Source organism: Pongo pygmaeus, chromosome 19, assembly GCF_028885625.2.
Source record: "Pongo pygmaeus isolate AG05252 chromosome 19, NHGRI_mPonPyg2-v2.0_pri, whole genome shotgun sequence".
Classification (NCBI taxonomy): Eukaryota; Metazoa; Chordata; class Mammalia; order Primates; family Hominidae; genus Pongo; species Pongo pygmaeus.
The window spans coordinates 73713287-73741085 of record NC_072392.2 but is presented as its reverse complement, the minus strand read 5'-3'; the positions used below and the strand labels follow the sequence as shown (position 1 = coordinate 73741085).

The 27799-nt window shown below is 38.4% G+C and overlaps 1 protein-coding gene across 3 annotated transcripts; it reads left to right on the top strand.

Moving 5' to 3' along the window:
* Positions 1–6417: 6417 nt before the first annotated feature.
* On the top strand, positions 6418–25618 carry SMARCE1 (SWI/SNF related, matrix associated, actin dependent regulator of chromatin, subfamily e, member 1). 3 transcript variants are annotated; one of them, XM_054456384.2, is made up of 11 exons: positions 8430–8477; positions 8655–8698; positions 11722–11826; positions 16737–16817; positions 17777–17908; positions 18200–18371; positions 21921–22093; positions 22591–22692; positions 23364–23574; positions 24013–24091; positions 24765–24912. In XM_054456384.2, exons 1-10 carry the CDS (start codon positions 8471–8473, stop codon positions 24075–24077), a joined length of 1092 nt encoding a protein of 363 aa, XP_054312359.2. In that variant the 5' UTR covers positions 8430–8470; the 3' UTR covers positions 24078–24091; positions 24765–24912. The 3 variants fall into 3 exon arrangements, with proteins under 3 accessions (XP_063511902.1, XP_054312359.2, XP_054312358.2); XM_063655832.1 differs by lacking the exons at positions 8430–8477; positions 24013–24091; positions 24765–24912 and adding exons at positions 6418–6479; positions 25347–25618; XM_054456383.2 differs by lacking the exons at positions 24013–24091; positions 24765–24912 and adding an exon at positions 25347–25618.
* The last annotated feature ends 2181 nt before the right edge of the window (positions 25619–27799 follow it).

Below are 27799 nucleotides of genomic sequence, written 5' to 3'. Positions count from 1 at the left end.
TTGAACGCAGTCCTTTTAGTTCAAAAATATCTCTGCGTGGTTAAGTGAAACAAAGAACTAATTACTCCAATATGGTTAGTTCATTTGGGGAATAAAGAAAACTGCAATCACAGTAGATAGATAATGGTTTTTAACTTGTTTTACAAAAGAGTTAAGAATGGTATATCAATATTTTATTCTAGTTTTTTAAAAATCAAATAATCACATAATCCCATAATTCTGGAAAAAGTTTAATAATGGCAGCACCATTTGCAAAGCACTTACTCAGCTCCAGGCACTGTGTTTATCCCTAATAGTCCCTAATCCTTCCTTACAACAACCCTACAAAATGAATAATATTATCCTTGCTTTATACATGAGTAGAAATTAATATTCTTTAATCTCTCTGAAATGTTTCAAATGCATGCTTCCATAACAAAATACAGAAATAAAGAGCAATTCCAGTTACTAACAATTGTGGGATCCTAACCCTGGCTCTGTCACTAACCATGTAACCAGGAGGGACCACTTTAAGTTCCTAGGCCTCAAGTTTTACACTTGAAAACAAAGGAAAAGGTAATGCTGGATAATAATTCCTACTCTACCTACCTTACAACTGTTTGAAATAATATACAAGCAAAAATATTTGGTAAAGCACTGCTCAGATATACAGTACTATTTGGAAGAAAATTGTCTTTAAAGAATTTGTGGGGGAAATTATAGCTGACAATGATTAATAGTTCAAAACACAACAGGTAAAGATACTATTTTTAATTTTTCAATTGCTGCCAGAACAGTTATTCTTTCCCAATGAGTCACCCAATTTGAACTGTTCTGTCATGATAGCTTTTAAAGTACAAAAATGTTCTCTATGCCAGGCACAGGGTCTAAAGTATAAAAATGTTCTCTATGCCAGGCACAGTGGCTCACACCTATAATCCCAACACTTTGAGAGGCCTAGGCAGAAGGATTGCTAGAGCTCAGGAGTTCAAGCCCGGCCTGGGCAATATAGTGAGGCCTCGTCTCTATTAAAAAATGTTAAATTAACCGAATATGGTGACACACCAGTAGTCCCAACTACTCAGGATGCTGAAGTGGAAGAATTGCTTGAGCCCAGGAGGTGGAAGGTACAGTGAGCCAAGATCACGCCACCGAACTCCAGCCTGGGTGACAGAGTGAGACCCTGTGTCTCAAAAAAAAAAAAAAAATAGTTCTCTAAAGATAATAAGTGATTATTATTTTAAGCCACTAAATTTTGGGACAATTTGTTATGCAGAAATATACGACTAATACTGCACATAAGCATATTTCTTATTCATTTGCTAGAGATCTTTGTATTGTCAAAGTTCAGTTTGTCCTTCAATTTGTTTTCTTATGTTTTTAGAATTTTTTAAAAATCTCTTGGCCGGGCATGGTGGCTCACACCTGTAATCTCAACACTTAGGGAGGCTGAGGCAAGAGGATCGCTTGAGCCCAGGAGTTTGAGACCAGCCTGGGCAACACAGTGAACCCTCGTTTCTACCAAAAAAAAAAAAAATCAAAAAATTAACCCAGTGTGGTAGTGTGCACCTATAGTCTGAGCTACTCAGGAAGCTGAGGTGGGAGAATTGCCTGAACCCAGGAGGTCAAGACTGCAGTGAGCCTAGATTGCACCACTGCACTCCAGCCTTAGGCAACAGAGTGAGGCCCTGCCTCAAAAATAAAAATCTCTGAAGTCAAAAAATGCTTACATTAATTTGAAAGTTTCCATTGGAAATGTATTATGATACACGAGCCAAAATTAAATTTTAGTTAAACAATATGCATACACATTACTCAAATTATCAACACATGAAATCAAAGGAAAGTTTGTCCACAGGGCAGAATTTGGTTCTATGTTTACAAGTTATGGCCGGCATGTACCCACAGATTGCCAATATTTGTGGGCATATAACAAATAAAGGCTCTAAAATAAGGTATATGTGAAAATCAGTACAAGGCTTTCCAAGTTTCCCTCACATGCTTAGACTCTAGACCAGGCTTGGCAACCTTTTCCATCGAAGCCCAGAGAGCAAATATTTTAGGCTTTTCGGGCCATAGGATCCCTGTAACAACTATGCAACCCTTCCCTTGTAACCACAAGCAACCAAAGACAATATGTAAATAAATGGAGGTGCTTATGTCCAAATAAGGGTTTATGACAAAAACAGGAGGCAGCCCAGATACGGCCTGCAACAATCTCGTTTGGCTACTGTGCCCTAGACTCCCAATATTATCAGTGGATAATAGACCCCACACCCCAGATTCTCCAGCTCTACCCTGTTTTCAACGTTCATCCTTTTCCACACCATGTGGCAACACTCATGTCCCAAATCCTCCAGGTTATTTTGAGGGCAACATAGAGGGTTCTCAAAGCAAACCGTGCTTTTTAAATTCTGTAAAACAGTGTGAATCACTCTGTCCTGGAAAGCTGCTAAGCTTCAATATTTCATGACTATTTCCAGCTATAGAAAACAGAATACCCATAACACCTTCTGCTTTCACAGAAACAGCTGAGAAAATTAGTTTGTTTCATCATTTTGTCTATAACCAGACTTTCACAGGCTATTTGGGTCAGGTAAAGCTTTGTTCTCACTTTCCCTTGTTTAAGAAAAAAAAAAAAATCCATTATAAAAGCTTCAAAAGAACATACTACAAACTCCATGGCTCAGTGGTTGGTTCATAATCTTTCTTGAGTCACGCACCTCTTTGAAAATCTCATGAAAGAATTAACCTATCAGGAAAAAGCCCATAAAAATTGAGTATAATTTTAAAGGGTTCATAGATCACTTAGAGCCTATTCATGGACTACTGGGTGTCCAAGGACTTCAGGTTTTTCCTTATTCTGTCTCATTTTCTCCTTTTTTCTTCTTTCTTCCCAGTCCTACCTCTAATTCTGTCTCCATCACCAGTTTCTTCCCACAGAACAATGGAAAGAACTCAAAGAGACTTGGACTTGAACCTCAGCTCACTTAGTTTTGGCTTCCCTGTCTTGGGGAAAGAAGAACCCCAAAAAAGTATGCGTAATGTCAGAGGGGAAAGCAGGCCATGTTTCTGGATCTTGCTGCCAGAATGAAAACTAAGGCCTAAGTTAGGTCTTAATTGGGCCTAAGATTATCTCTGGGGTTAACCACTGGTCCCATGTGAGTGCTCCCAACTACCCTTATAGTTATATTTAATTTAAATAGTCATATTGATGCTATTTGTATCCCAAATTTTCTGGGAATAATCACAACTCCAAACATCTGTCCTGTAGTTACCATAAATTTCCTTCTAAAGGCAAGAGCATATGTTCTGATGTTTGCTTTGGGGGGAAAAATTCATAATAAGTAAAGTCCATCTTGCTGGATAATTCACTCTTCAGTTTTAGTTTCTTCAGGACTAGAGAACAGATTATTTTTCTATTATCTCTTGCCTATATCCTTCCTTCTTTTCTTTTTTTTTAGAAAGGGCCTCTGTCACCCACGGTGGAGTGCAGTGGCATGATCACGGCTCACTGCAGCCTTGACCTCCCAGGCTCAAGCGATCCTCCCACCTCAGCGTCCCAAGTAACTGAGACCACAAATGTGCACCACCGCACCACCGCACCTGGCTAATTTTTTTTTTTAAGAGATGGGGTCTCCCTATGTTGCCAGGCTGGTGTTTCTTAATTTTTCAAATCTTTGGTAGAGAAAGAACCAAGCCAAGAAAATGAGTCATTCATTTATTTACTCCACAAGTATTGAGCATCTAAATGTGCTGTGTACTGTTCCAGACGTCAAAAGTCTCCACCCTGATGGGAAAAAAAAGACGGCTGGGCGCGGCGGCTCATGCCTATAATCCAGCACTTTGGGAGGCCCAGGCGGTGGATCACTTGAGGTCAGGAGTCCAAGACCAGCCTGACCAACACGGTGAAACCTCGTCTCTATTAAAAATACAAAATTAGCAGGGTGTGGTGGCACATGCCGTAATCCCAGCTACTTGGAGGCTGAGGCAGGAGAATCACTTGAACCCGGGAGACGGAGGTCTTAATGAGCCAAGATCGCGCCATTGCACTCCAGCCTGGGCAACAAGAGCGAAACTCCGTCTCAAAAAAAAAAAGAAAAGAAGAAGAAAAAGACAAAACAAAATAAATTCATAAAAAGGTATAGTATGTTAGGTAGCGACAAGTGCTACAGAAAAAGTAAAGCACAGGCCATGAACAGACACTGGGGGCTGGGGAATGAGATGCAATTTTAAAAAGGTCAGGAAACACCTACTAAGAAGGTGACATCTGAGCAGAAACCCAGTGAGAAAGTGTATCAGACAATGTCACTGCTCCACTTAGGTCCCCTCCTTTCCCTTTTTGCCGTTTTTGGGCCACCCCTTTCCTACCATAGGGTGCTTTATTCTTAACATCCAAAACCTGCAGTTTTTCTTCAGAGGACTGCCTAGAGACAACACACAGCGCCTCCCCAGCACTGCACTCGCCCAATCCTCCCACCATAATCCCAAAGGCAGGGAAGAAACCAGGCTGGAGTTGCTGGACAAAGCCAGAAAAAGAATGTACTGAAATCCCTTCTGAGGCCTTTGTGTATCGTACATTAATCCTTTACATGTCTCTGATGGATATATACATATATACATAAATTTTTTTTTTTGAGACGGAGTCTCGCTCTGTCGCCCAGGCTGGATTGCAGTGGCGCCATCTCCGTTCACTGCAAGCTCCGCCTCCCGGGTTCACGCCATTCTCCTGCCTCAGCCTCCCCAATAGCTGGGACTACAGGCGCCCGCCGCCACACCCGGCTAATTTTGTTTTTGTATTTTTAGTAGAGACGGGGTTTCACCGTGTTCGCCAGGATGGTCTCGATCTCCTGACCTAGTAATCTGCCCGCCTCGGCCTCCCAAAAGAGCTGGGATTACAGGCGTGAATATTTTTTAAGAAGCAATTTCATGTACATTTTTTCAAGCACCACTCAAGCTGCCTGTCCACAGGGCAGACGACCTCTCCTTTAGTCTTTCTCTTGAATATGCTCTTCAATTTCATTAATCTCTATTCATGAGTATAACAATATTGGAAAAATTGGACACAGTATCACTTGTTCCTGGCTTTGCAGACTAGAGATGCTTCTAGTCCCTGTTGGCACACTCAGGATGGGGGCTACGGGAAGCCCAAGAATTCAGCCTCTCTCTCTAAATGTCAACTGTTTTCAAGTAACCACAGGTCAGGGATCCCATATGTTCATCTCCCTCCACAGTGGCCCACAATATCCATCAGGTGTTTATGTATCCAAAGAAGAGGCTACTCATTCCATCTGGTAAACCAACATACTCATGATTTAGTGGAAAGAGCCCTGGAGCAGCACAGAGGGCTGCCTCAATACACACTTACTGAGCGTCTAACAATGAATGGGTCAAGCCCTTCGTAGGCACTGGCAACGGGAAGATGACCAATACAGACGGCTGAACCTTGCTTTCAAGGCCTTCATAAAGCACTGGAAATGACAAACACGGTCCGATACAAAGGGTCGGGTTCAGGACTCCAACCATTATTATCAAAGAGCCACGGGAATACAAAGGAAGGATTACTGGGGGGAAGTTCCAGGAGGGCATCACAAAGAGATCTCTGAGCTGGATCCGGAAGGACAAATGAGTTTCAACTGAAAGTGGGGACGGTCGTTCCCGCTGGCGGGAACCGAAGAAGCCGAGGCAGCGTTGGGGCAGAGACCAAGTGGCACCCGCGGCGCTGCAAGGACACACAAGCTGTTGCGAGGGGGTCAATCTCTCCGGGCCTTGGCTTAGAAACCTGGGACGATTACACCCTAAAAGCGCTTGGAAAAACTGCAGAACTCGTACTGCTTTTCGCCAAAGCTACTACTCCGCCGTGAGGGCAGGAAGCCCTGCGAGGCGCCTGCGAGGACGCAAACGCCGCGAAGCAAGTCCTCCACGCCTCCATCCCAGGTTTAGTGAAGTGTAGACTCTGACCCACAGCCGAAAGGAAAGAAAGACCGGGGTCGGGGAGGGCCCCTCCGGGAGCGGGCTCAGCCAGAGTCTGGCCGAGCTGCGCGCGACCACAGTGGTTCCGCGGCCTCTCGCTGAGCGCCTCCTGCCGTCTCCCATCGCGGCCCCCACAGCCCCTCCACAAGGCTCGGCACCTCCCGCCACCTCCTCGGTCGCTGCGGCGACTCCCGCTCCTCATAGCCGCTAAACCCAGGCCTATCCTGCGGTTGGGTCTCCTCGGCCCTCTTCGCCGTGACGAATCGGCGCCCGGCTGGGAAAATATCTAAATTCGGGGAGTTTTGAGGATCCAGTGGGGCCTGAAAAAAATCCCTGAGTGTGCTAAGCATCACCGCATCCTCACTAGAAGGGTTATTTTTTCTAAAGAGGGTCGGGTGGGGCCCGGAAAAAAAAAATTAAGAAGAGTGTGGAAAGTGCGAGTGCGGAAGCTCCGGACGCGAGGGGCGGGGCGTGCGCGGGACAAAGGGAAGCGAAGCCGGAGCTGCGGGCGCTTATTCTGCCCGCGGGTGAGTGTTTCCAAGTGGGCCGGACCGGGTCGGTGGGTGCAAGTCGTGGTGTCCCCGCTTGGCTGGATCCCGAGTTCCCGGGGGTTGCTGGGGTTCAGGCTTGGCCGTGGGGCCAGAGCCGGGAGCCGGTTGCGGCCTCCTTGAGGCCTAGCAGAGCGAGGGTTGGGAGGGAGTCCCATCTGGGGCCCCCTCCTTGGATGCAAGGCCAGTCCCCCGAAATTGGTCAAAGCACCTGTGAATACCCCGTTTTAGGGGAGCTGCTAGTAAAATACATTCTCCAAGACAAAGAGAGCGACCTCAGGAAGCCGTGGGCAAGGCAGGTCCGTGGTTCATCCCCCCGGGCAGAAGCCTCCCCCATTGATTCAGGCAGCGACTTGAGGACTCACGGTGTGGCTTACAGAGACGAGCAGAGCTCTGAAATAGTTTGGCCTGGATTTGAAACCCAACTCTGGCACTTCCTGGCTGCATATGGCTTCAGACAAGTTGTTTAAACTCTCCGAGACTCCCTTGTTTCATCTGTAAAATGGGGATAGCTGTACATATAAAGTACTTGTGACTGTTAAGCGAAATAGTGTCATAAGCGTACCCCGTGTAAAGTATTTCTTGAACAAATATTTATCGGGTATTTATTTTTATGCCAGGCACCAAGGATGGATCCAACGGTGGACAAATGTACAAGCCCACTCTTAAATTTTAAATTCTAGCAAAAGAGAGCAATAATTTTAAAGTATTAACAATGAAGTATAACGTACAGGGAGCTTATGTTAGTTGTCAGGGTCCCCTGCAGCGAGGCCTGCTGGATGTTGACAGCTCCCTTAATGTGAGCAGAAAGGAAATCCACACCAGAGTCAAAGGTTTCTGACTGTTCTTTAAGAGGGAAAGACTCAGGTTGGACCATTGAGAAAATGAACTGTTTCTTTCCACACCAGGACTCATTCCTTATGCTCCAGGGAATTTCCTTAAAATTAATAATAGAAGCGAAAAATCGGATCTGTTCCACATAAGTTTGGTTGCAGATACCTCCAATAGTCATAGAAGTTTATTTGCCTTCTTTCTGAAGATGAATTTTTGTCTTTTTGTACCTCACTGTTTGTGATGTATGTTGATGTAAAGAACAAGCTCATATGTACCTGGTTATGTTGTGAGCTGGTAATACGAGGAAAAAATTTCCTAAGAATTGAGCTAGGTCCTGACATGGTCCCTGTTTCCAAGTAGCATACAATCTAGCCATATTGACAAGTTAAAAAAAAGTTATAATAATATAGATCTGTGTAAACTGTATAGGAATACAGATGGGGGAGCAGTTAATTCTGCCCAGGTAATGTATCAAGAAAGTTCCATTGAGGAGAAAAATTTTGAAATGGGCTGTGAATGATGAATGAAAGTTTTTCAGGTAGACTCTCAAAATTTATTCCCAGCATTTATGAAGCTATTTACCACTATAAGAGAATGCGAAGTTCGTTGTCATACCAATTACCTTTTGCACTGCTTCCAGGAATAAAATGCTGCCTGATTTTAATAAAAATGGTTATCCCAAAAGCATGATACAGTTGCTGATGAAGGAGCTGTCAGTATCTGGTAGGCCTTGTTAGGTTGGACCCTGATAATACATCACTTTCTATTCTCATCCTTGTATCAGTCTGATGAAGTGTTTACATGGCATCAGCAAAATGTTTTCCATACAAGAGGTAGCTTAGTATCACAAGAAAAAACCTGAAAGTACATTTCTAAATATCCCCAGTACTTTATTTTAGTCATTTAATTCTAATCAACCAAATGACCTATAAGAACTAGTTAAAATATGCAAAAGGCATAATTACTAGGAATTAAGGTGAAGTAATTTTACTCAGAAATACCAATTAAATTACCCTATTCATGAGGAAAACATTCTCGTATGCTTGCTGAGTTTTGATTCTCTTTTTTTTTCCTTTTTTTTTTTATTTTAGTGTCTCAGATTCATTCTTAAGGAACTGAGAACTTAATCTTCCAAAATGTCAAGTAAGTTTCAATTTTTATATTTATCAATCTATGTTAATAAGAGACTAATGCCCTAGCAAGTGGGAATTCCAAAATACTCTCATTTTTTTTTTCTTCAAAACAGGACCATTGGTAGTTTTGTTGCATAGTATTATATCTCAGTTGTTTACAAGAAGTTATTTATTTTCTTTCAAACAGAAAGACCATCTTATGCCCCACCTCCCACCCCAGCTCCTGCAACAGTAAGTTTTAATTTTCTTGTTAATGTAATAGCCAAGTCTGGCCTTGATACAAAAACCCAGATGTCTTCCAGTGACAGTCACTCAATCATCACAGCAACAGGATGAAATTCAGCTTAAAAGAAAAAAGAAAGCACTTCCTACTAAATAAAATAATTATTTGCATCTTTCCTTGAACCAACCCCAACATTTAAAGAAACAGTACTGTAAAACTCCAACCTCCTGTACTCAGTTTGTTTTGTTTTTTCTTTGTAAATGGGAAATAAGTGAAAGTTTTACCATTTCTTTCTTATTAATCTTCACTATTAAGAGTCTTTAAGTTGTTACTGAGTGAATGCTCATTCTGGCTATTTTGTTAAACCTAACCTTCAACTGGTTATGTTTTTCTCTCCTTTCTTGTCTCTCTATAAAATTTTCATATTAAACAATAAAGCTTCTGAAACTGCACTCATTGTAAGTATTTTCAAGCTGTTCAAGTAAAGATTTCATTGTCTATGGGGCAGATCTTGCTATTGAATCTTACTCCACTCCATAAATTATATTTTATTGGTTTGGAAGTATATATGTTTTAAGTAGTTGTGAACGTGTTTTTTCACCAGCAAGCTCTGGCCCAGCTTGGTCAGCATGTAAAATAATTTTCCAACCCACAAAACAGATTTAGCAGTAACTGTTCAGGTCTTGCTGAAATGGCTTCCTTGTTGGTTTTTTGGGAGGGGGGGTTTTGTTTGTTTTTTAAAAAACACTGTTAACATGACCAAATTCTACAAAATTAGTTCTTTAATATTAATCCTTCCTTCCATACCCCCTACCACCTAAATTTCAGGCTAGTCTACTTTTCACTACTAATTAGGTCCTTGTGTAACTTTGTTTTCTCCGCTAAAAAACTACTCATGTTTACAAACCCTCAGATATATATTTTAGTTACACTTATCAACAATTTGTTTTTCTTTAGTGAGATACTTTTAAAAAGAGATACTGTACCATATGTTCTCATTTCAATTTGTGTCATATACAGGCTCTAAAGTTAATTCCAGTAGACTATAAAGTCCTGTGCTTGGTTTGTTTTCTTTCTTAAATCAAAGAACATTTGTTATGACCATCTCCATGGCATTCTGCTAGTGGCTATACAGGTGGAGCTGAACAATTGAGATTCTGACCTCAAAGAGCTAACCATGTACTTCAGCTTTGGAAATGGTATAATTATAATGTTTTGCTTTCCATTTTTTTTTTTTAGTTCCCTTATTTTTATAACATTATTGCCTCATAATGTTGAACAGTGATTCTTATTATTTATGCTACCTTTGAAGGTGTCATTTTGACAAAAATACTGCCTCTGACAATGTATCATATCTTGAGGACAAACTTGATTTTTTGAGATTAAAATATTTCAAAAACCAAGTGTCCCCTTATAATTTATTATGCGTAAAAAGGAATTTTTTTTGCCTTTCTTTGGTTATATTTTTGTGTCATTATAGTTTCACATTAACACACAAAATATAGAAGACTAGGGATTAAAACATCCAACAGAATGGATACTAAATGAATTATTCTCCTTCCTTTTTTCTTTCCATTACTTCTACCACCACCACCATCACCACCACTACCAACACTATCTCCACTATCACCTCCGCCACCCAAATGTACCGCTCCAAGTAATATACACTTCTTTCATGCCTTTGATACTTCAACTGTGTTTTGCCTACTTAAATATGCTTTATTTGCGTCTTTTCTAACTGTATAGACTAGAAATTGATCAGCCGTTCTCTTTTCTCCTAAAGAGTATCAAATGTAATATCAGCTTAAATGTCTTTCTTTTGGGTACTAAGGATATGTGCAGCGGCATGTTTTAGGAAATTGTGTTTATTTTGTAACAGCTACAGCTTAGTTGGAATGTGTTAAGTGTATTTTATATTTACAATTAAAGACTGATATTGTTAAATGCATGTAAAAATGAAATTGTCACATATTTTGATTGAGTTTTACGAGGTAAAATACCCTAATTTTGGTCTGTCTCTACAATATTCTTTCTATGCATTATGCCTTGGTTCTCATGAACATTGAGTGTCATTGTATTAGCCCCAAGGCTACTGCTATATAAGAGCCCATTTGTGATTACATCAACACATAATTCACAAAAACAAAGAGTTCTGTTGCTGAAATGAGCAGTTGTATTTTGGAAGGGTGAGAGCTATCAGGAAACTAGATGAAAAAAGAAAGTTCAAGTCTATAAACTAGAAAAGTAGTTCACACTGAGACAAAATGCAGAAATGTTTTCATGATTGACCTGTGGAAGATGGATCAAAGAAGAGATGGAAGAGAAATCCTATAAAAGAATGACTGGGTTAAAAAGATCAGATAGTACCCCAGAATGAAATCCATGCATTTCTTACAAGTCTTTGTTTTAAATCATGTATGTGACATCCATCAAATCCAACATATGTTCTTTTCAATTGACAAATTCTGGCTTCCCGATTTGAGTCCCTTCTCATTTCTCACATTATATAAAATGATTTAAAACTGTCGTTGAAATCAGATTCATTTCTTGTTTTTGTTTTTAGTAGATAAATACATTGGTGGCATCCACATGTCAAATAAATTGTGTTTTGTTTTGCATGTAGTGTTTTCAGAGTTCTAGTTTATCACACTTCAAGCCTTCCTATCTCAGTCTTCATATATTGCTAAGTTGTTTTATCCTATTGTTGACCATAAAGTAATCCTGAATGTTTTAAACACTTCAGTGTGTTGCTTACCTCAAAAAACAAAACACACATTCACAGTCACACAAACACCCCCGGCCCCTGCAAAAAAGAAAGAGAAAAACAACCAAAAGACACTGCAGACAGGTTTCTCAATGAAAGAAAAATATTTAATTTCCTCAGTGGAAAAAAAGAACAATTACAACACATCATTGCTTGTTTAAATTCAGGTTGCTTTTGCATGCCATATGCAGATCATTTTTCATTTCTGTGTTTTCCTCGTTTGAGCTCATTTCTCATTCGTGTTTTTGTCTCATTTGTTTCCATCAGCAAATGCCCAGCACACCAGGGTTTGTGGGATACAATCCATACAGTCATCTCGCCTACAACAACTACAGGCTGGGAGGGAACCCGGGCACCAACAGCCGGGTCACGGTAGGAGAATCAACTATTACAGCATCCGGCAAACAACTGGAATTGACCAGAAATACCTTCAAAATTAGGTCTTTTTGAATCATAAGCACGGCCATTAAAAAAAATTTTTTTAACCTAGCTTTTTGACTATTTTCAACATTCTTTGTAGCATCTCACACTGAAAAAATAAATAGTGAGATCTGGAATGTATATGGAAGAAAAGAAAAATCCATTCTGTTTGGTGGTTGGTAGGGTTAAAGCCTTGAGCACTTGATGCTTATACTGTATGTAAACAAACAGAATTTCATATGGTAAAAATATCCTTTTTGACATAAAGACTATTTTTCATTTTTATAAGGTGATTGGCATTAGTCTCAAGGATTCAGTTTCTAGTAGAGGCTGGGCTTTCAGACCAGGCTTTTTCAGGGCTGGAAAGCTTTTGGCTGGTGTACCAGTTTGAATCGCTACCCATAGTTATTTGTCTTTTGGATTTAATAGTTGACCTTCTAACTGAGACTCATTTCTCTACAGTGAAAAAGAGAAAAACGTTTTAATGTCACCTCAAAGAAATGCAGAATGAAGGTTGAATGAAATTAATTTGAAGTATCAGACTAGATATGTACAACGAGAAGTGCATTTCTAATCCTTAGTATAAGAGATAGGATTTCTGAAACTTAGGATGTTTCATTTAAGTGATCAGCCTAAAATATCAAAATTGGATGATACACTTCAAAGCTTTTAGTTTAGAATCATCTTAAATTTCATTCAAAAAAGTTTAAGCGCCAAAAAACACCAATAATTATAAAAATGACTTACTAAAGATAAAAAATCCAAAAGTCAAATACTACATTGGAATGTAGTGTTGGTGAGAATTTATACAACCCAGAATGGCTGTAAAGTTTTTAATAACCTGGTTTTTGTTTGCTGTATTCATAAATAACAAGTGCCTTATATTAATGTAACTTCAAAAAAGCCCTCTCACCCTGTAGTCAAGCTGGAACTGAAAGCTTGTAGCTATCAAATGAATGTCTATCTTGATAAGCATATTGCTTAGCTTGATAGGTTTTGTTTGTCTAAATTTTTCATTGTTTCTGCATAATTTGTACTTCATAAGCATATCAAGTTTTATGTGCCATGCATATTTCATGGTATCTGAAAAAGAATTCTGACAAAGTGTGTGTATGTATGCATTGTGAAATGCATACAATTTTTATGTGCATCAATACATGTTTTTCTCTGGCCTAAACATGTTGTTTCACAAGTGTAATGGGTGGCAAGGTTTTCAAATGATAAAGAACATTTTAATTTAAACAATGAAAAGAATCAATCATGGATCTTAATGTTAATACAGCAATTTTTTCACGGGCAATAAACAAGAATGATTGCATTTAATGGCTCTATACAGTCACCTCTTGATTATCTATGTTAATGGAATAGAAATGATAACTATAATATTACAGTAATTTGTCTTTTGGTTTTGTGTAAGCATTTTGCTCTTAACTTGGATGTAGCTGTGGGGGATTCTCTGTTAAAAAAGTGAGATTGTTCGATGGAGACTAGAAAGAGAAAGTGCACTCCCTATCTGAAGTCACTCATCTGCTTCTTCCCATTCCTTCTTGGCGAATGTTAAGAACTAAACATTTGGCGTGGACACTAGCTACATAGCAGATTAATTATAGAGAGTTGTTGGGCATGGAAAATTTGGTGTTTTGGTCCTTTGTGGAGATTTACTTTGTATTATTGTCCTCTTAACACCAAATTGAAGTATAATCAAACTGCTGTATGAAGAAGGGCCTAGAAAATGTGGAGGTTTTACACTACTTGCCCTGCTTTCTGTATCTAGTTTAAGCTGTTAGGACTCGATGGCTCTGATTTTGACCATAATAAAAGCATTTTGATTTTACTATGACCCTAGTTATACATTACTTTTGGGGGTGAGGAGAAGCTCCTGTTTGGCATTGTTGTGTGCAGATTGCGTTAGTGGTTTTCAAGGAATGAATCTGTGAAGCCCTGTCCAGTAGCTTCTGGTAGGCTGTAGAGAACATTGGGTTTCCCTGATGACTCCAGCATACTTGGGTAGTTCTCAGACGATAAATACTTTATATAGCATGTCGAGACCTTTTGGAGTGCTTATGATAGCTACAAGATGGAATTCACTCCTAGTCAGTTCTTCATTCAGATGATGATTAGCATTCTCTTAAATACAGGTGTGAAAACACATTGAGACAAAAATGTCTTTAAAATCAGCCTATTTTTGTACATTAATAGAAATTCTGTCCCAGAAGAAAGCTCTTAAATAAGTTCCTGCTAGAGAAACAGCTGAGAATTGCGAAAGAAACAACAACAAAAAACTGAGTAGCCAAGATAAATTTCACAAAATCATGAACTTTATTCATAGGAGATTTCCTAGGACCTTGCTCTTTTGTAAGCACAGTTCTACCCACCTCCCCATTGGAAATTGAAAGCAGAAAATTGGAAAGAGAGTTGGTGCTAGAGGTGGATTTCCTGATAGTAGCAAGGAAAGAAACAGTTCAAAAATGGAAACACATTCTCCAAAAGCATAGCCCCTAGGCCTTTGAAAGAGCCAACAACAGATTTTGACATTTCACACATCTGACAGAGGGTTACAGCACAGCAAAACAGTGGTTGTTTCTAATTGAATCTTATCCAGAAAGGGTCTAAAGTATGTTCAACTTTTTTTAAAGAAATGTTTAAGACATTGTAGAAAGATGTCTGTCTGAGACATTAAATAAATTGGAGGTATGTAATGATATAAATCTTTACTATCCTGAAAACCATCTGGAATTTAACTTTATTATTGTTTTGGGGTGTTTTTTTAGTTTGGGTTTTTGTTGTTGATGTTGTTGTTGTTAAGTTGACTGGTCTCAATATATAGATGATTTGTGTACCTTTCTTTGGGAGAAAGGAGGGGAAATAGCAATTCCATTAATATAAAATGTGATTCTTTGAAAAATATCAAAGAGCAAATACTACTATGTTTTTAAAGTGTTTTAATTCATATTAAAGCTCGGAAGCGTAGGCATTTTAGAATTCTTTACCTCTTTAATTTCAAAAAATTTTGACAGTGGTCTTACCCCCTCAGTTATGGGCACAATTCCAACTTTATTCTAATCTATTTCATGGAATTCTGAAGGTTTGTGTTGGATATGAGTTGGAAATACTTTCTAGTAACTTTATGTGTGAAGAAGCAGACTTTTGTGTGTCTGTTCCTCTGAATCCATAAGGTTAGTCTTATAGGAATTCGCTTTCCCCTTGAAAGAACTACAGACCCTGATATAGGTTTCCCTTTATTGGCTGCCCATCCCACCACTTTTGACAGTTTGCATGCCCCCTGGCCATCTCACTCTCTTACCCACTGCTGGCCAAAAACAGTGTCTGTCTACCTGGGCACTAGCATGAGGTGTGATAAGAATGCATGGGAGGAATGGAAAGAGAGAAAATAGTGCTTCCAAGGCGAAATGCTTTCTAATAACTTCATATATGAAGAAGTAGAGTTATAGGGATGGAGAGAGACCCTTGTAGGAAGAGGAAACATTTCTTGATCATAGTGGAAAAGGACACAAACATGCTAATCCCTGAGCCCTCAAATGAAAAATAAGGTTATGATTGGGGTCCCAGCCCAGAGTGGAGGAGTATCTCTGGGGTTTTATCATAGCAACAACAGAAGGGGAAGCGAACAAAATGTTACTTTAGTTTTCTTATAAGGATTTGCCAATCCTGTCTTTTGATAATTAGAATAAAGCCAACACTTCATTTCTCCAGCCTAGCAGGGAGAGTCAATATCAGAGATCTCCTGAAAATTTGCAGATTGTCTGAAATAGCAATGATTTTTCTTATTCTGGGTCTTTAATCAAATGCAGTCGTGTATATTAAGAGGAGACTAAAAAATTCAGAAACAGATACTTTTAGATGGGTGTTATCTGGGTGGTCTACCAGAAGCTGTCTGGAATCTCACCTAGACTTTAAACTGTAGGAAAAACGGATCACTTTATCTTTCTCTTTCCTTCTTTTTTTATTTTCTCACCTATTTTTGCTTTACCTTTTTAAAAAATATTTTTCAGTGTTCCCTCCCCCTCCTTTTCTTGTCTCTCTTTTCCTGTACATCACATCTTTCCTTTTCCTCTGTCTTTCCCATAAAACTGAACATTTTTAATGGAATGGAGCTTCTTGATATAAGACCTCAAAAATAACGTAATCAGGCCCCATATCTGCCACTTCTCTTTTCCTGATAAACTTGTTTGCTTTTACACTGTGATTAGGACTCAGGACAAAACAAGGTGTGACTTTTAATTCACACTTCTCATTCCCCTTTACAAGAAAACCACTAGGTAACAGACAGAACCTTAAGAGAAATAAAATCTCTAGCCTGGCAAAGGAGGTAAGGTGGTTTGTTATTTCACTAATTGTTTTTATTTTTGAACCTGGGAAGTTGTTTTTGTGGTGGTGTTGGGAGTACATTCCTAGTGCTAATAGGTTAAGGCCCCTGTAGACAGTGTGAGAATGGTAAGTGTTAAGGGTTCAGATCCTGCTGCAGATAATCAAGTGTTGACTGTATGTGTAATGGTAATTGAGCAGAATAAGAGGGTACCAGGTAATGTCCTGAATGTGAGACGGTTGATATATAACCATATATTTTCAATGTATGGGTTACTGTGTAATATTTTATTTGTTCTTGCAGCCAGGTTGTCAAAGCATTGGCAATAAACTGCTAAGTAAAACATTTAAAAATTATGTGCTTAAAGTCATTTTCTTTTGAACATTTCTGAATTTGCAGTGATAGCTATTTTCAGTGGAGAAAATATTTGGACGAATAGAAGAAAGGCGCATTAGAATTTTTTAAGGGACTCTCTTTTCAGTTTGCCAGTGAACTCCTTACAGTTGAATAATGAATGTATTTAACTCTTTTGTAGGCATCCTCTGGTATCACGATTCCAAAACCCCCAAAGCCACCAGATAAGCCGCTGATGCCCTACATGAGGTACAGCAGAAAGGTAGGTGCTTAGGACCTGGAAAGGAGTGAGGACACTGTCTTTGCTTCCTCTTTGCTTCTTCTTTGCTTAACATCCAATTTTAAATTGGCTTAGCCAGCTTTTCTGTGCATATTCAGAAGAAAGGTCCAAAAAAATATAGTTTTTAAAGCAATTAGTTCTGATTTCAAAATTCCAGAACTAAAATCCAACAAGAGGAGCATGATTAAATAAACTGTTAAAACCCTTAAGATAGAATGTTCTATAGCCATTAAAGTCATGTCTTTTGGAGAATATTTAATGACATGAGGAAAATGTTAAGTGAAGGAGGACTACAAGACTACATGAATTAATATCTCATTTTTATAAAAATAATAGCAACCACATGTTAGTTTGAAGGGGGAAAACACAGAAGACAATGATTATCTCTAAGCAGTAAGCTTATGGTAGTTTTTATTTTCTTTTCCTCAAGTTTTCCTTTTTTTTTTTTGGTGATGAGCCTACATTACTCTTAAAATAAAAAAATATAGCCAATATCTTTATTAAAAGGCAGAGCATTATAACCACTGTCTAGAAATTTTAAACCTTTTGATCTTGACTATTGTATTTGATAATATGATGTATTGTGTTGTGCAAATTAAGCACTTCTAAATTCACATGAACTTTTAGAGACACAGACTATGTTATTGAAGTAACTCATCTTAAGTGTCTGTAGTGATTGGAGATATTCTTGCTTATCAAATTGAAGTATTTATAAGTGAGTGACGTGATGTCTGAGATCTATCTTAAAATAATCCAGTAGGGCAAAGATAACTTGAGATTGGCCAGTTGTTGATAATTGTTGAAGTAGGCTGATGAGTACATAGAAATTTGATACTGTTTTCTCTGCTTTTTATCTTTAAAAGTTTCCATATTAAAAAGTATTTTTAAAGGTCTATACGTTTAGACATCAGTATTAACATTTCATCTGTTTTCTTTTTAAGGTCTGGGACCAAGTAAAGGCTTCCAACCCTGACCTAAAGTTGTGGGAGATTGGCAAGATTATTGGTGGCATGTGGCGAGATCTCACTGATGAAGAAAAACAAGAATATTTAAACGAATACGAAGCAGAAAAGGTAGGGTAGGGGCTCACAGTGGGATAGATAACGTGTAAAGTACATAAACATTGGCTTACTATTTATAAAAGAAACATAAGATTTGGTCAGAACACTGATGCAGTACTGAGGCTCTGTCTACCTGAGTCAAGTCAGTTTCTCAAGGCCTCAGATTTCTTGTCTGTAAAAAGAAGATAATTATCCCAACACCCTGTTTACATCATATCTTTTGATATTCAAGTGAGATAACATAGGTCTGCATTATAACCTGCAAAATGTTAATTATAAAACCAAAAAACATTTGAATTTCAGATAGAGTACAATGAATCTATGAAGGCCTATCATAATTCCCCCGCGTACCTTGCTTACATAAATGCAAAAAGTCGTGCAGAAGCTGCTTTAGAGGAAGAAAGTCGACAGAGACAATCTCGCATGGAGAAAGGAGAACCGTACATGAGCATTCAGCCTGCTGAAGATCCAGATGGTAAAAGAAAAAAAGTGGAGTTTTGTTTATGCTTTCTCTGAGAGTTAAGATATGAGAAATCTCTTAAGTTTTTATTTCTTATCCTAAATGGAAAAGAAAGCATAATTTAAGTATCATCTTAGTATTTTGGTTATATTGAGTAAGATTTGTATGTGAATTTCCCACAAGAAAAAGAAATATCCTTTTCAGTGCAGAAAATAGCAAAAATTATTTGTTGTTTATCAAAATCTTTGTACTCAAAATGCATGAAAGGTTTTTAAATCACAATCAGAATTTTGCCTCATCTGCTTTTAAAAAGCTAAATGCATTCTAGTTATATCCTGTTTTCTTATTGGTTCACTAAATTCGCTGAATTAAAGGCTATTAAGGGAGAAGCTAATGAGTATGTGGAAACATGAAGTTTCCTTTCCATTTAATTCAGAAATCCAATAAGAATGTATAAATATAGCTCATGCTACTGTTTGTATGGGTGTACATGAGGGTATACCCATACAAATTTTATACATGCACACGAATGGCAGAGCTTCCTAATTGCCATTCTGTATGAGTAGTTAGCAGGTGTGCTGATTGTTCTGGTCTTGTGCAGCCAGGCAGGGTCTGAAGCTGCAAGGAGACCCAGAGATAGCCACCTGCAGTGTGAACACACTCAACCACGTATCTAGTGTGCTGTATAAACATTAATAGTTTCTCTGTGTACTGCTATGATGTGCAAAAGGTTAGAAGCTCTAGCTGCAAGCGACAAGAACATCAGAAAAATGATTTAAGATCCCATCTTAAAGTAGCGGTAACAAAGAGGAAGGCTATAAGAACTTTAAAGACAATATCAATGAGGGAGGAAGCAATAATAGTACCTGAAGACAAGAATAAGTTGATAAAAGTGGGGAAAAATAGAAGTCATTTTTTAAAATAATGTACTGGAATATTGTCAAATGTTCTCATAAATACAGACAGTGGAATGTAATACTATAGAGAATAGAATATGGAATAGAAGCAGTATTGAATGTTAAACAGAATCAGCAGTGCTAAAGACACACTAGCATCCTCACACTTTAATTACTCAAATGGGATGATTAATGCAATAGAAACATACAGAACTAAAAAACAGAAGACAATCCAGTCTACAGATATTGGGAGGATGGAGGTCAGGACAAGAGGAAACAAAGGCTAGCAACATAAGTAGAAAATAACTAAAGCTTTCATTAACACCATGAACACTGAGAAGGACTGAAGAGATTCACTCAGAAACAGTCTCAAACTTGGGCCTATTATGTTTTTAACTTTAAGATTGGGTCTTAAAGTTGCTAGTAAGTTCAGGTAGCAATTAAGATGCCAGTATGAGAACGTCTTTAGCATACCAGTACGAAAATGATTAGAAAGAGGAATACTTGGGAGGTGGAAATGTATGTCAAATGTACATAAGAGAAAGGTGGCATCTGCATGAAGTACAACAGCTACTGACTTCTTTAACAGAGGACTATCAAAAGATAGACATGGCCAGGCACCGTGGCTCATGCCTGTAATCCCAATACTTTGGGAAACTGAAGCAGGAGGATCGTTTGTGGCCAAGAGTTTGAGACCAGCCTGGGCAACACAGCAAGACCTTATCTCTACAGAACACTTAAAAATTAGCTGGGCATGGTGGCTTGTGCCTGTAGTCCCGGCTACTCCGACTGAGGCTGAGGTGGGAGGATCAGTTGAGCCCAGGAATTCGAGGCTGCAGTGAGCTATGATCATGCCACTGTCCTCCATCCTGGATGACAGGGCAATAACCAGTCTCAAAAAAAAAAAAAAAGAGGGCACATGCAATTATCCACACAAGACAATGAAGGCTTTTATTCAGTGAGAGCGTCTTTGTCATAAGATAAATAGCTGTTCAATTAGATCATAACTAGAGAAGCCATTCCCCCCAAAAAAGGAAGCAGATGACTAACATGCAAAGAAGAACAAGCCCAAATTGCTTAGACCTTATGTCCCCATCTGTGGTCAACACTGGGGCCATATAAATGAAAGAAGAAAACAAAAGCTAACAACAAAAACAGATAACTTAGATGTAGCACAGATGTACCATATATAACCCTAAAGGTGAAAAACTCTTAAAAAGTAGAAAGGTTACAGAGTTTTAAAAAAACTGTATCTTACCCAATAGTTTTAATTTCAGAAGTTTATTTCCTAAAGAAATTACTCAAAAGGAAACAAAAGTAATTTTTTTAACTTTTTACAAAAACAACAGTTTTTAGCTGTAGTATTTATAATAATGAGAATTTTGGAAACCACATAAGTGCCAGACAATAAGGGAGGTGCCAGACTGACATAGCAGCACAACATAGGCCTCTGTAACAGGGTTTCCTCTGTAACAAGGTTTTCTTAAGTGTGGTTCCTCCCTGTCTGGTGGGATACTGAGGTGATTAAGTGGTTCAGAGAGGAGCATTTGTTTTAATATGTATTACTAAAGAGAAAGCTCTTTTTTTTTTTAAGTGAGTTAGTTTAAAGAAAAATATTAAGTAAACGATAGTACAGGCTGTTAGTAGATATATGAAAAACTATGAAGGTGATAGAGCAAAAACTGAGATTAAGGAAACACTAGATAGCTATTAAAAATAAGCCTATAGGGTGTGCGCAGTGGCTTACACCTGTAATCCCAGCACTTTGGGAGGCCAGGATGGGCAGATCACATGAGGTCAGGAGTTCAAGACCACCCTGGCCAACATGGTGAAATCCTGTCTCTACTAAAAATAACAAAAATTGGCTGGGCATGGTGTCATGCGCCTGTAATTCCAGCTACTTGGGAGGCCGAGGCACAAGAATCACTTGAACCTGGCAGTTGGAGGTTGCAGTGAGCCAAGATTGGGCCACTGTACTCCAGCCTTGGTAACAAGAGGGAGATTCTGTCTCAAAACGAAACAGAAGCATATAAACCAGACCCATACTGTATGAACTTGGGTCATACCATTACACACTGACAACAGCTGGCTAAGTGTAAACTGACAAAAATTAAATTTGGAATCAAACATTTATTTTTCTTCTATAAAATTACTTGAGGGCCTGGGAAACTGAATATTGTTAGAGGTGATGTATTCTCTGCTGTCATAATTTTACAAATGGGCATTTTCATTGATTTTTAAAGTGCTACAGTGACAAAGTCACTGCCTAGTTCATGTGTTGTTCATTAGTTGTTAAATGCCTTAAGTTACTACCAAGAGAGTGAAACATTGGGCAGCATTTCAATTACTGCCATCACATACAGCCTTCACATTGATTCCGAAGCCAGAAGAGACATGTTATATCTCGTTTATGTTTTAACCAAATCCTTCTCAGACACAGCATTATCACTTAAAAGACTGCGATAAATTGCTACCTTGGCCAATGAACACATTACGTCCTCTGTATGGTTTTTATCAAGTAACTGCCCCAGTGCTCCCATGATGCTGGGCGGGTCCACTTGTTAGGCCAGCGAGGGCCATAGTTCCTTGGTAATTAAGTATTAACATTGTTACACTCCTTTTTATGGTTACTGGTGACCTAATTTCCAGAACAATTTGTTCACTCTAGATTATGATGATGGCTTTTCAATGAAGCATACAGCCACCGCGCGTTTCCAGAGAAACCACCGCCTCATCAGTGAAATTCTTAGTGAGAGTGTGGTGCCAGACGTTCGGTCAGTTGTCACAACAGCTAGAATGCAGGTCCTCAAACGGCAGGTCCAGTCCTTAATGGTTCATCAGGTAAAGTCATAAAACATTCATTTCAATAAAATGGGCCTATACCACAAATCCCAGGTGATATGATTCCTACACCATGCCTAAATGTACCTGTTAAATATGTCAATCTAACCTGTTCCTGATTTGGAGAAGAGGTTTAAGGAAGTGGACCTTTCCCAGATGTTTAATAAGTTTGTCATTAAAAACTGTAATATAGAACCTTGTAATGGAAAGTATATTTGTTAAGAAATACATGTGAACTTAAGAATTTTGAGGCATCCTATCAATCTTTACTGCTATACTAAATATTTTTTCCAAATTGCTCAGGCCTGAAACAGTATTCTTTAACATTTACCTATTGATCATAATCATTTCTTTGTGCTGCATTTTGTATTTTTTAAATCTTAGCTAGACTCATGTAATAAATGATCTAGAGTTCAAAACATTATTTGGTACACTGTTTGAAACTATGGACCATTAAAAAATGAGACACAATTATGAAGCCTGATCCTGTCTCGCAGCGAAAACTAGAAGCTGAACTTCTTCAAATAGAGGAACGGCACCAGGAGAAGAAGAGGAAATTCCTGGAAAGCACAGATTCATTTAACAATGAACTTAAAAGGGTATCTGTTTAATATGTTAACTATACTTTTATCACTATATGTGTTACTTTATTTTTCCTCATTCTTTTTTCCAAAATAGTGTTTTTATCGAATGTTGTTCACTTTGAAACAGGGCTAACTTTATTATATAACCTATAAGATCTTTTTTTTATAAGGTTGTTCCCATTCTCTGGCAAAGTTGCAATAAATTTGAAATATCATGGAGTATACGCGTATCTACTAGGCCTATAAATGCTAGAGCCCTCTGATATGTTAAACTCCCATACAGTCGTTAATTACTTCCATTTTATTGTGATTTATTCATCAAATGTCTTCATTAAATGTAATTTATAATTTGCACTTTGCATTCAGACAAGGAAATCTAGTTGGTAGCCCAAAATGTAAAACGGAAGCCTTATGTATACCCCAGAACTTTCACTATTTTGCCTCACCAGCTGCTCTGGAATATCCTATATTATACAACTGCTAGAGCTGCTTTCTTTTCTTGTAGACCCAAGAGTTTCAGAGAAGACCTAGAACCACATTTTTTTGCACACACACACACACACATATACAGGTGTATAGATATATATATATAGTTTATAGGCAAGAAAACCAACTTTTGAAAGAATATATCTGGCTCAAAAATTATAAGGAAAAAACATTACTGAGTTCTGTTTTTTTCTGATTAGTTGTGTGGTCTGAAAGTAGAAGTGGATATGGAAAAAATTGCAGCTGAGATTGCACAGGCAGAGGAACAGGCCCGCAAAAGGCAGGAGGAAAGGGAGAAGGAGGCCGCAGAGCAAGCTGAGCGCAGTCAGAGCAGCATTGTTCCTGAGGAAGAACAAGCAGCCAACAAAGGCGAGGAGAAGAAAGACGATGAGAACATTCCAATGGAGACAGGTAACCCACTAGCAACAAATGCAAAGACAGTGCCAAGATTTTGTATGGCTGTCTTTAATTTAGGTTTTTCTTTCTAAGTGCAAGTATTCTGGTACCTGCCACTGAGGGTGATTCCCAGTACTAAATTTGACATGATACTGACATTCAACATTTTAACCTTTAAATGCTTACATTATTTATCAAGATGTGGTTATTACTGTTAAGATTAATTGTCTTTGGTGTCCTAGGACAGCCCTAGGACAGCATTCTGCAAAGTAATACCTGTAAGCCAATCCTGCCCACCACTTGTTTTTGTAAATAAAACTGGAACACAGCCACACTTGTTTGTTTACATACTGTCTGTGGCTGCTTTGGGGATAAAACAGTATAGTTGAGTAGTTGCAACAACAACTGCCTGGCCTACGAAGTCTAAAATATTTTCTATCTGGCTCTTTACAGAAAAAAATTGCCAGCTCTGTCCTAGAAAAACCCTTACTTCTAGGTATACTGATTTTCCTGATTAAAAGCATCCCTCAAGGTAAAAAAAAAATAAAAATAACTTGTATAAATAAAACTTACATAAAGTAGTGATTACATTGATCATCACTTGTAATTTTGAGATCACCTTACCTCATAGCACTGTTTTAACACTGCCTAGTACACTGTGTAAACAGGACTAAGCTAAAAGTAGTTATGGAAAACAAAACCAAAGGCTTCCTGGAGCATCGTTGCAAGAAGTGGGAGGGACAGTAGTCATACTTGGTACTCAGATGACAACCTCCGAGTGTCATACTTTGTATTCAAATGACAACCATCTGGAAAACATGTAATGGAATATAGATATCTTTACCAGGTATTTCTGCAAAATTTAATCCAGCAGATTAACATTTGAAATAGTCATATTTTAAGTTTCACTATCTGAGTCTCTGTTTTGTATGAATGTGTTTTTTATCTTAATGAATTTGGAGCATGAGCACATTTTTGTGGTTAAAACGAGCTTGAAAATTAAAATAACTGATTTTTGCTAATTTTGCAACTAGACAAACACTCAGTCCTTTGCCTCTGTTTTGGCATCTATGAATGGGGCATGTCTTATGCTTAAGGTTTGCAGGTCTTTACTCAGATTCTGTCCTCCTAGTTCAAGGAAAAAACCTGAAGAAAATCGTTTGAGACTATTAGAGCTAAAACCTCATGCTTTTAATTTCTTACAGGAAACAGCCCAGCATGACTTTAAACCAAGTGTCTAAAAGACCAACCTTATATTATTTCTACAACTGCTTTCTCCTCGTTTAATCCATAGCACTACAGACTAACTCTCATTCACTGTCCAACAGAAATAAAATGCAAGTCACATGTGAAATTTTATATTTTCTACTAGTGACATATTTTTAAAAGTTAAGCAAAACAAGTGTTTTAACAAAATGTTTTATTTAATTCAACATATCCTAAATAAAATTATTTCAACACAGAAGGAACATTTTTAAAATCAGCTTTCCTTTTTTTAAACAGTCTTTATACACAACACATCTCAATTCAGAAGCTAAATTTTCATCGGAAGTATTTGATCTGCATTTATTTAATAAATTTCATTCATTTACAGCTAAAAAGTAGATTTTCATACCCAAATTGTTCCAACATTCTTAAAAGTTCTTTAGTCACACTGGCTTATTTCAGGGGTTTAATAACCACATGTGGCTAGTGGCTTCTATATTGGACAGCATAGCTGTATACTGTCAGCATAACTAGAGTAAAATTTCATCTTGGAACTGACAGTGACAAATGTGTGATTACAGAGGAGACACACCTTGAAGAAACAACAGAGAGCCAACAGAATGGTGAAGAAGGCACATCTACTCCTGAGGACAAGGAGAGTGGGCAGGAGGGGGTCGACAGTATGGCAGAGGAAGGAACCAGTGATAGTAACACTGGCTCGGAGAGCAACAGTGCAACAGTGGAGGAGCCACCAACAGATCCCATACCAGAAGATGAGAAAAAAGAATAAGTGTTGCCTTGTTTTGTGTGTTCTAAATACTTTTTTAAATGAAAAAATGTTTTTTGGTTTTAATGGTGTTATGTGGTTTGTGTATTAATTTTTTTTCTTGCCCATATCACACCACCAAAGGCTTTTGGACCATTTAGCATCATGAGCCTAATGGCACAGTCAGTCACCTTTCTTAAGTGTTGTGAAGATGGCTCTTTTCTTTGGATCTTGTTTCTAGCCCTCAACTGCTGAAAGCCTCAGAATTTAGATTAATTGAGAAAACACCCACCTCTTTTAGAGAATTATCCTTTGATGCTGCAGAATCTACTCTTACAATGCCTTCCTACAGCTCACTGGGGTGCTTACCAAAGCCATAGCTTTAAACCTTCCCAATCCCCATCAGTAGCTTCCTGAAAGTCTCCTCTCTTGTTTACTTCTGCAAAGGGTAGCTTCTTAAAAACGTGATCATGTATGAGTATGTGTTTGTTCACTTACCCTTTTTTCCTTTTAATCAATGTCAGATACCAAGAGTTGTGTTAAGAAGCTGCGTGTAGCCTGCAACTAACTACACTTGGATCTTACTGATCCAGAAATAGTCCCCATAGTTAGAGTAGTTACTTATGAAGTGGTCATTAAAGTGAACATAGCACATATACATTATCTATACTGCTTTTTGTTATGATTAATACTAGGTATGTTCTGCTAAATCTATCCTTATTGTATAGAAAAAAAATTACTTTTTTACCAGGTTTTCCAAAGAAGAATAAATCACAAAGCTCAAGGAATTTAATATTCTTGTAATGGACTAGATAATTCAAACTGATTAGCCCATTCCAGAAGAAAAACAGCTGGGAATTAAGTTAATCCACTTGAAATTGTTTTACAATAATCAGAACATTCAAAACCTCAAGGCTCAGGATCCCATAGATCAGAGCCCACCTTTTTGATAAACTCTTAGTAAGGTCTTGGAGACTAGAAGCAAGATAGTTTGTGACACATAAGCTTCCCAAAAACTAGAATAGATTTTTACTGAATAGTGGTATATCTGATGGTATATGTTTCTTAAAGGTCCAAATGTAATTAAAAAAAAATGAAAAAAAAGGTCTCAGTGTTTTTAATGTACTACATATTTGTATGCAAGACAAACATCCAGTTTTTTTCTGTAATGCAGTGACAGTGTGGAATGACCACTCAGCCATTATAAATTTGTGTACTCAGGGCCCTTGTCTCACCCAACTATCTCTATAAACTGCTGCAGTAGTTTATTTGTACAAGACACTTGTGAAAATCAGTTTTCTTACATTATAGTCAGTGTCACATATGGAAGTTGGTCTTTGATTCCAAAAGTAAAGAATATGTTTCTACATTAACAGGAATATGGAGAAATCTGTAACATTTGAATTATCTTTGAAAAAATGGCTGAATGATAAATGTAAGTCCTGTGCTTATATGGAGAGAACTCTGTACCAGCATGAGTTAATTTAAGTGGATTCACTGCTATTCAGTTCATAGCACATTAGTGACTAGGAATCTATGTTCAGCCTCCTGAGAGAGGAGGGGAGGAAGCTTGATGTTGGGTGGAAACAACTCCTGACATCTGTTTCCTTGTGTGTCAAAGAACGAATTTGTATCAATCGATCTGTTTTGAGCTTTGGCCATTATTTGGCTAAGAACTTCAGCCATCTCATCTCAGACAAATTGGACAGCCTCTTTGATACATTTTCTAGTAGTCAAAATGGGGCAGATGTAGTTTAATATGGGTGGAAAACTGCCCCAGCAAGATACCAGGTTATTTACTGTGATATCAAAAGCTCTAAGAGAATGGAAGTGGTTCCTTTGCCCAGCTGGAAACAGCACTGGGAAAGCAAGTCTATCCAGACCAAGCCTGCCCATACAACACTGGCAATCGGATGATGAGGGGATTAAGTCAGATGGGAGACGACAGCTTTTTTTTTTTTTTTTTTTTTTTTTTTTTTGAGTTGGAGTCTCAATCTGTTGCCCAGGCTGGAGTGCGGTGGTGGCGATTTCGGCTCACTGCAACCTCTACCTCCCAGGTTCAAGCAATTCTCTCTGCCTCAGCCTCTGGAGTAGCTGGGATTACGGGCTCTCGCCACCATGCCTGGCTAATTTTTGTATTTTTTAGTAGAGATGGGGTTTCACCATGTTAGCCAGGCTGATCTTGAACTCCTGACCTCAGGTGATCTGCCCGCCTCAGCCTCCCAAAGTGCTGGGATTACAGGCGTGAGCCACCGTGCCCGGCCTCAG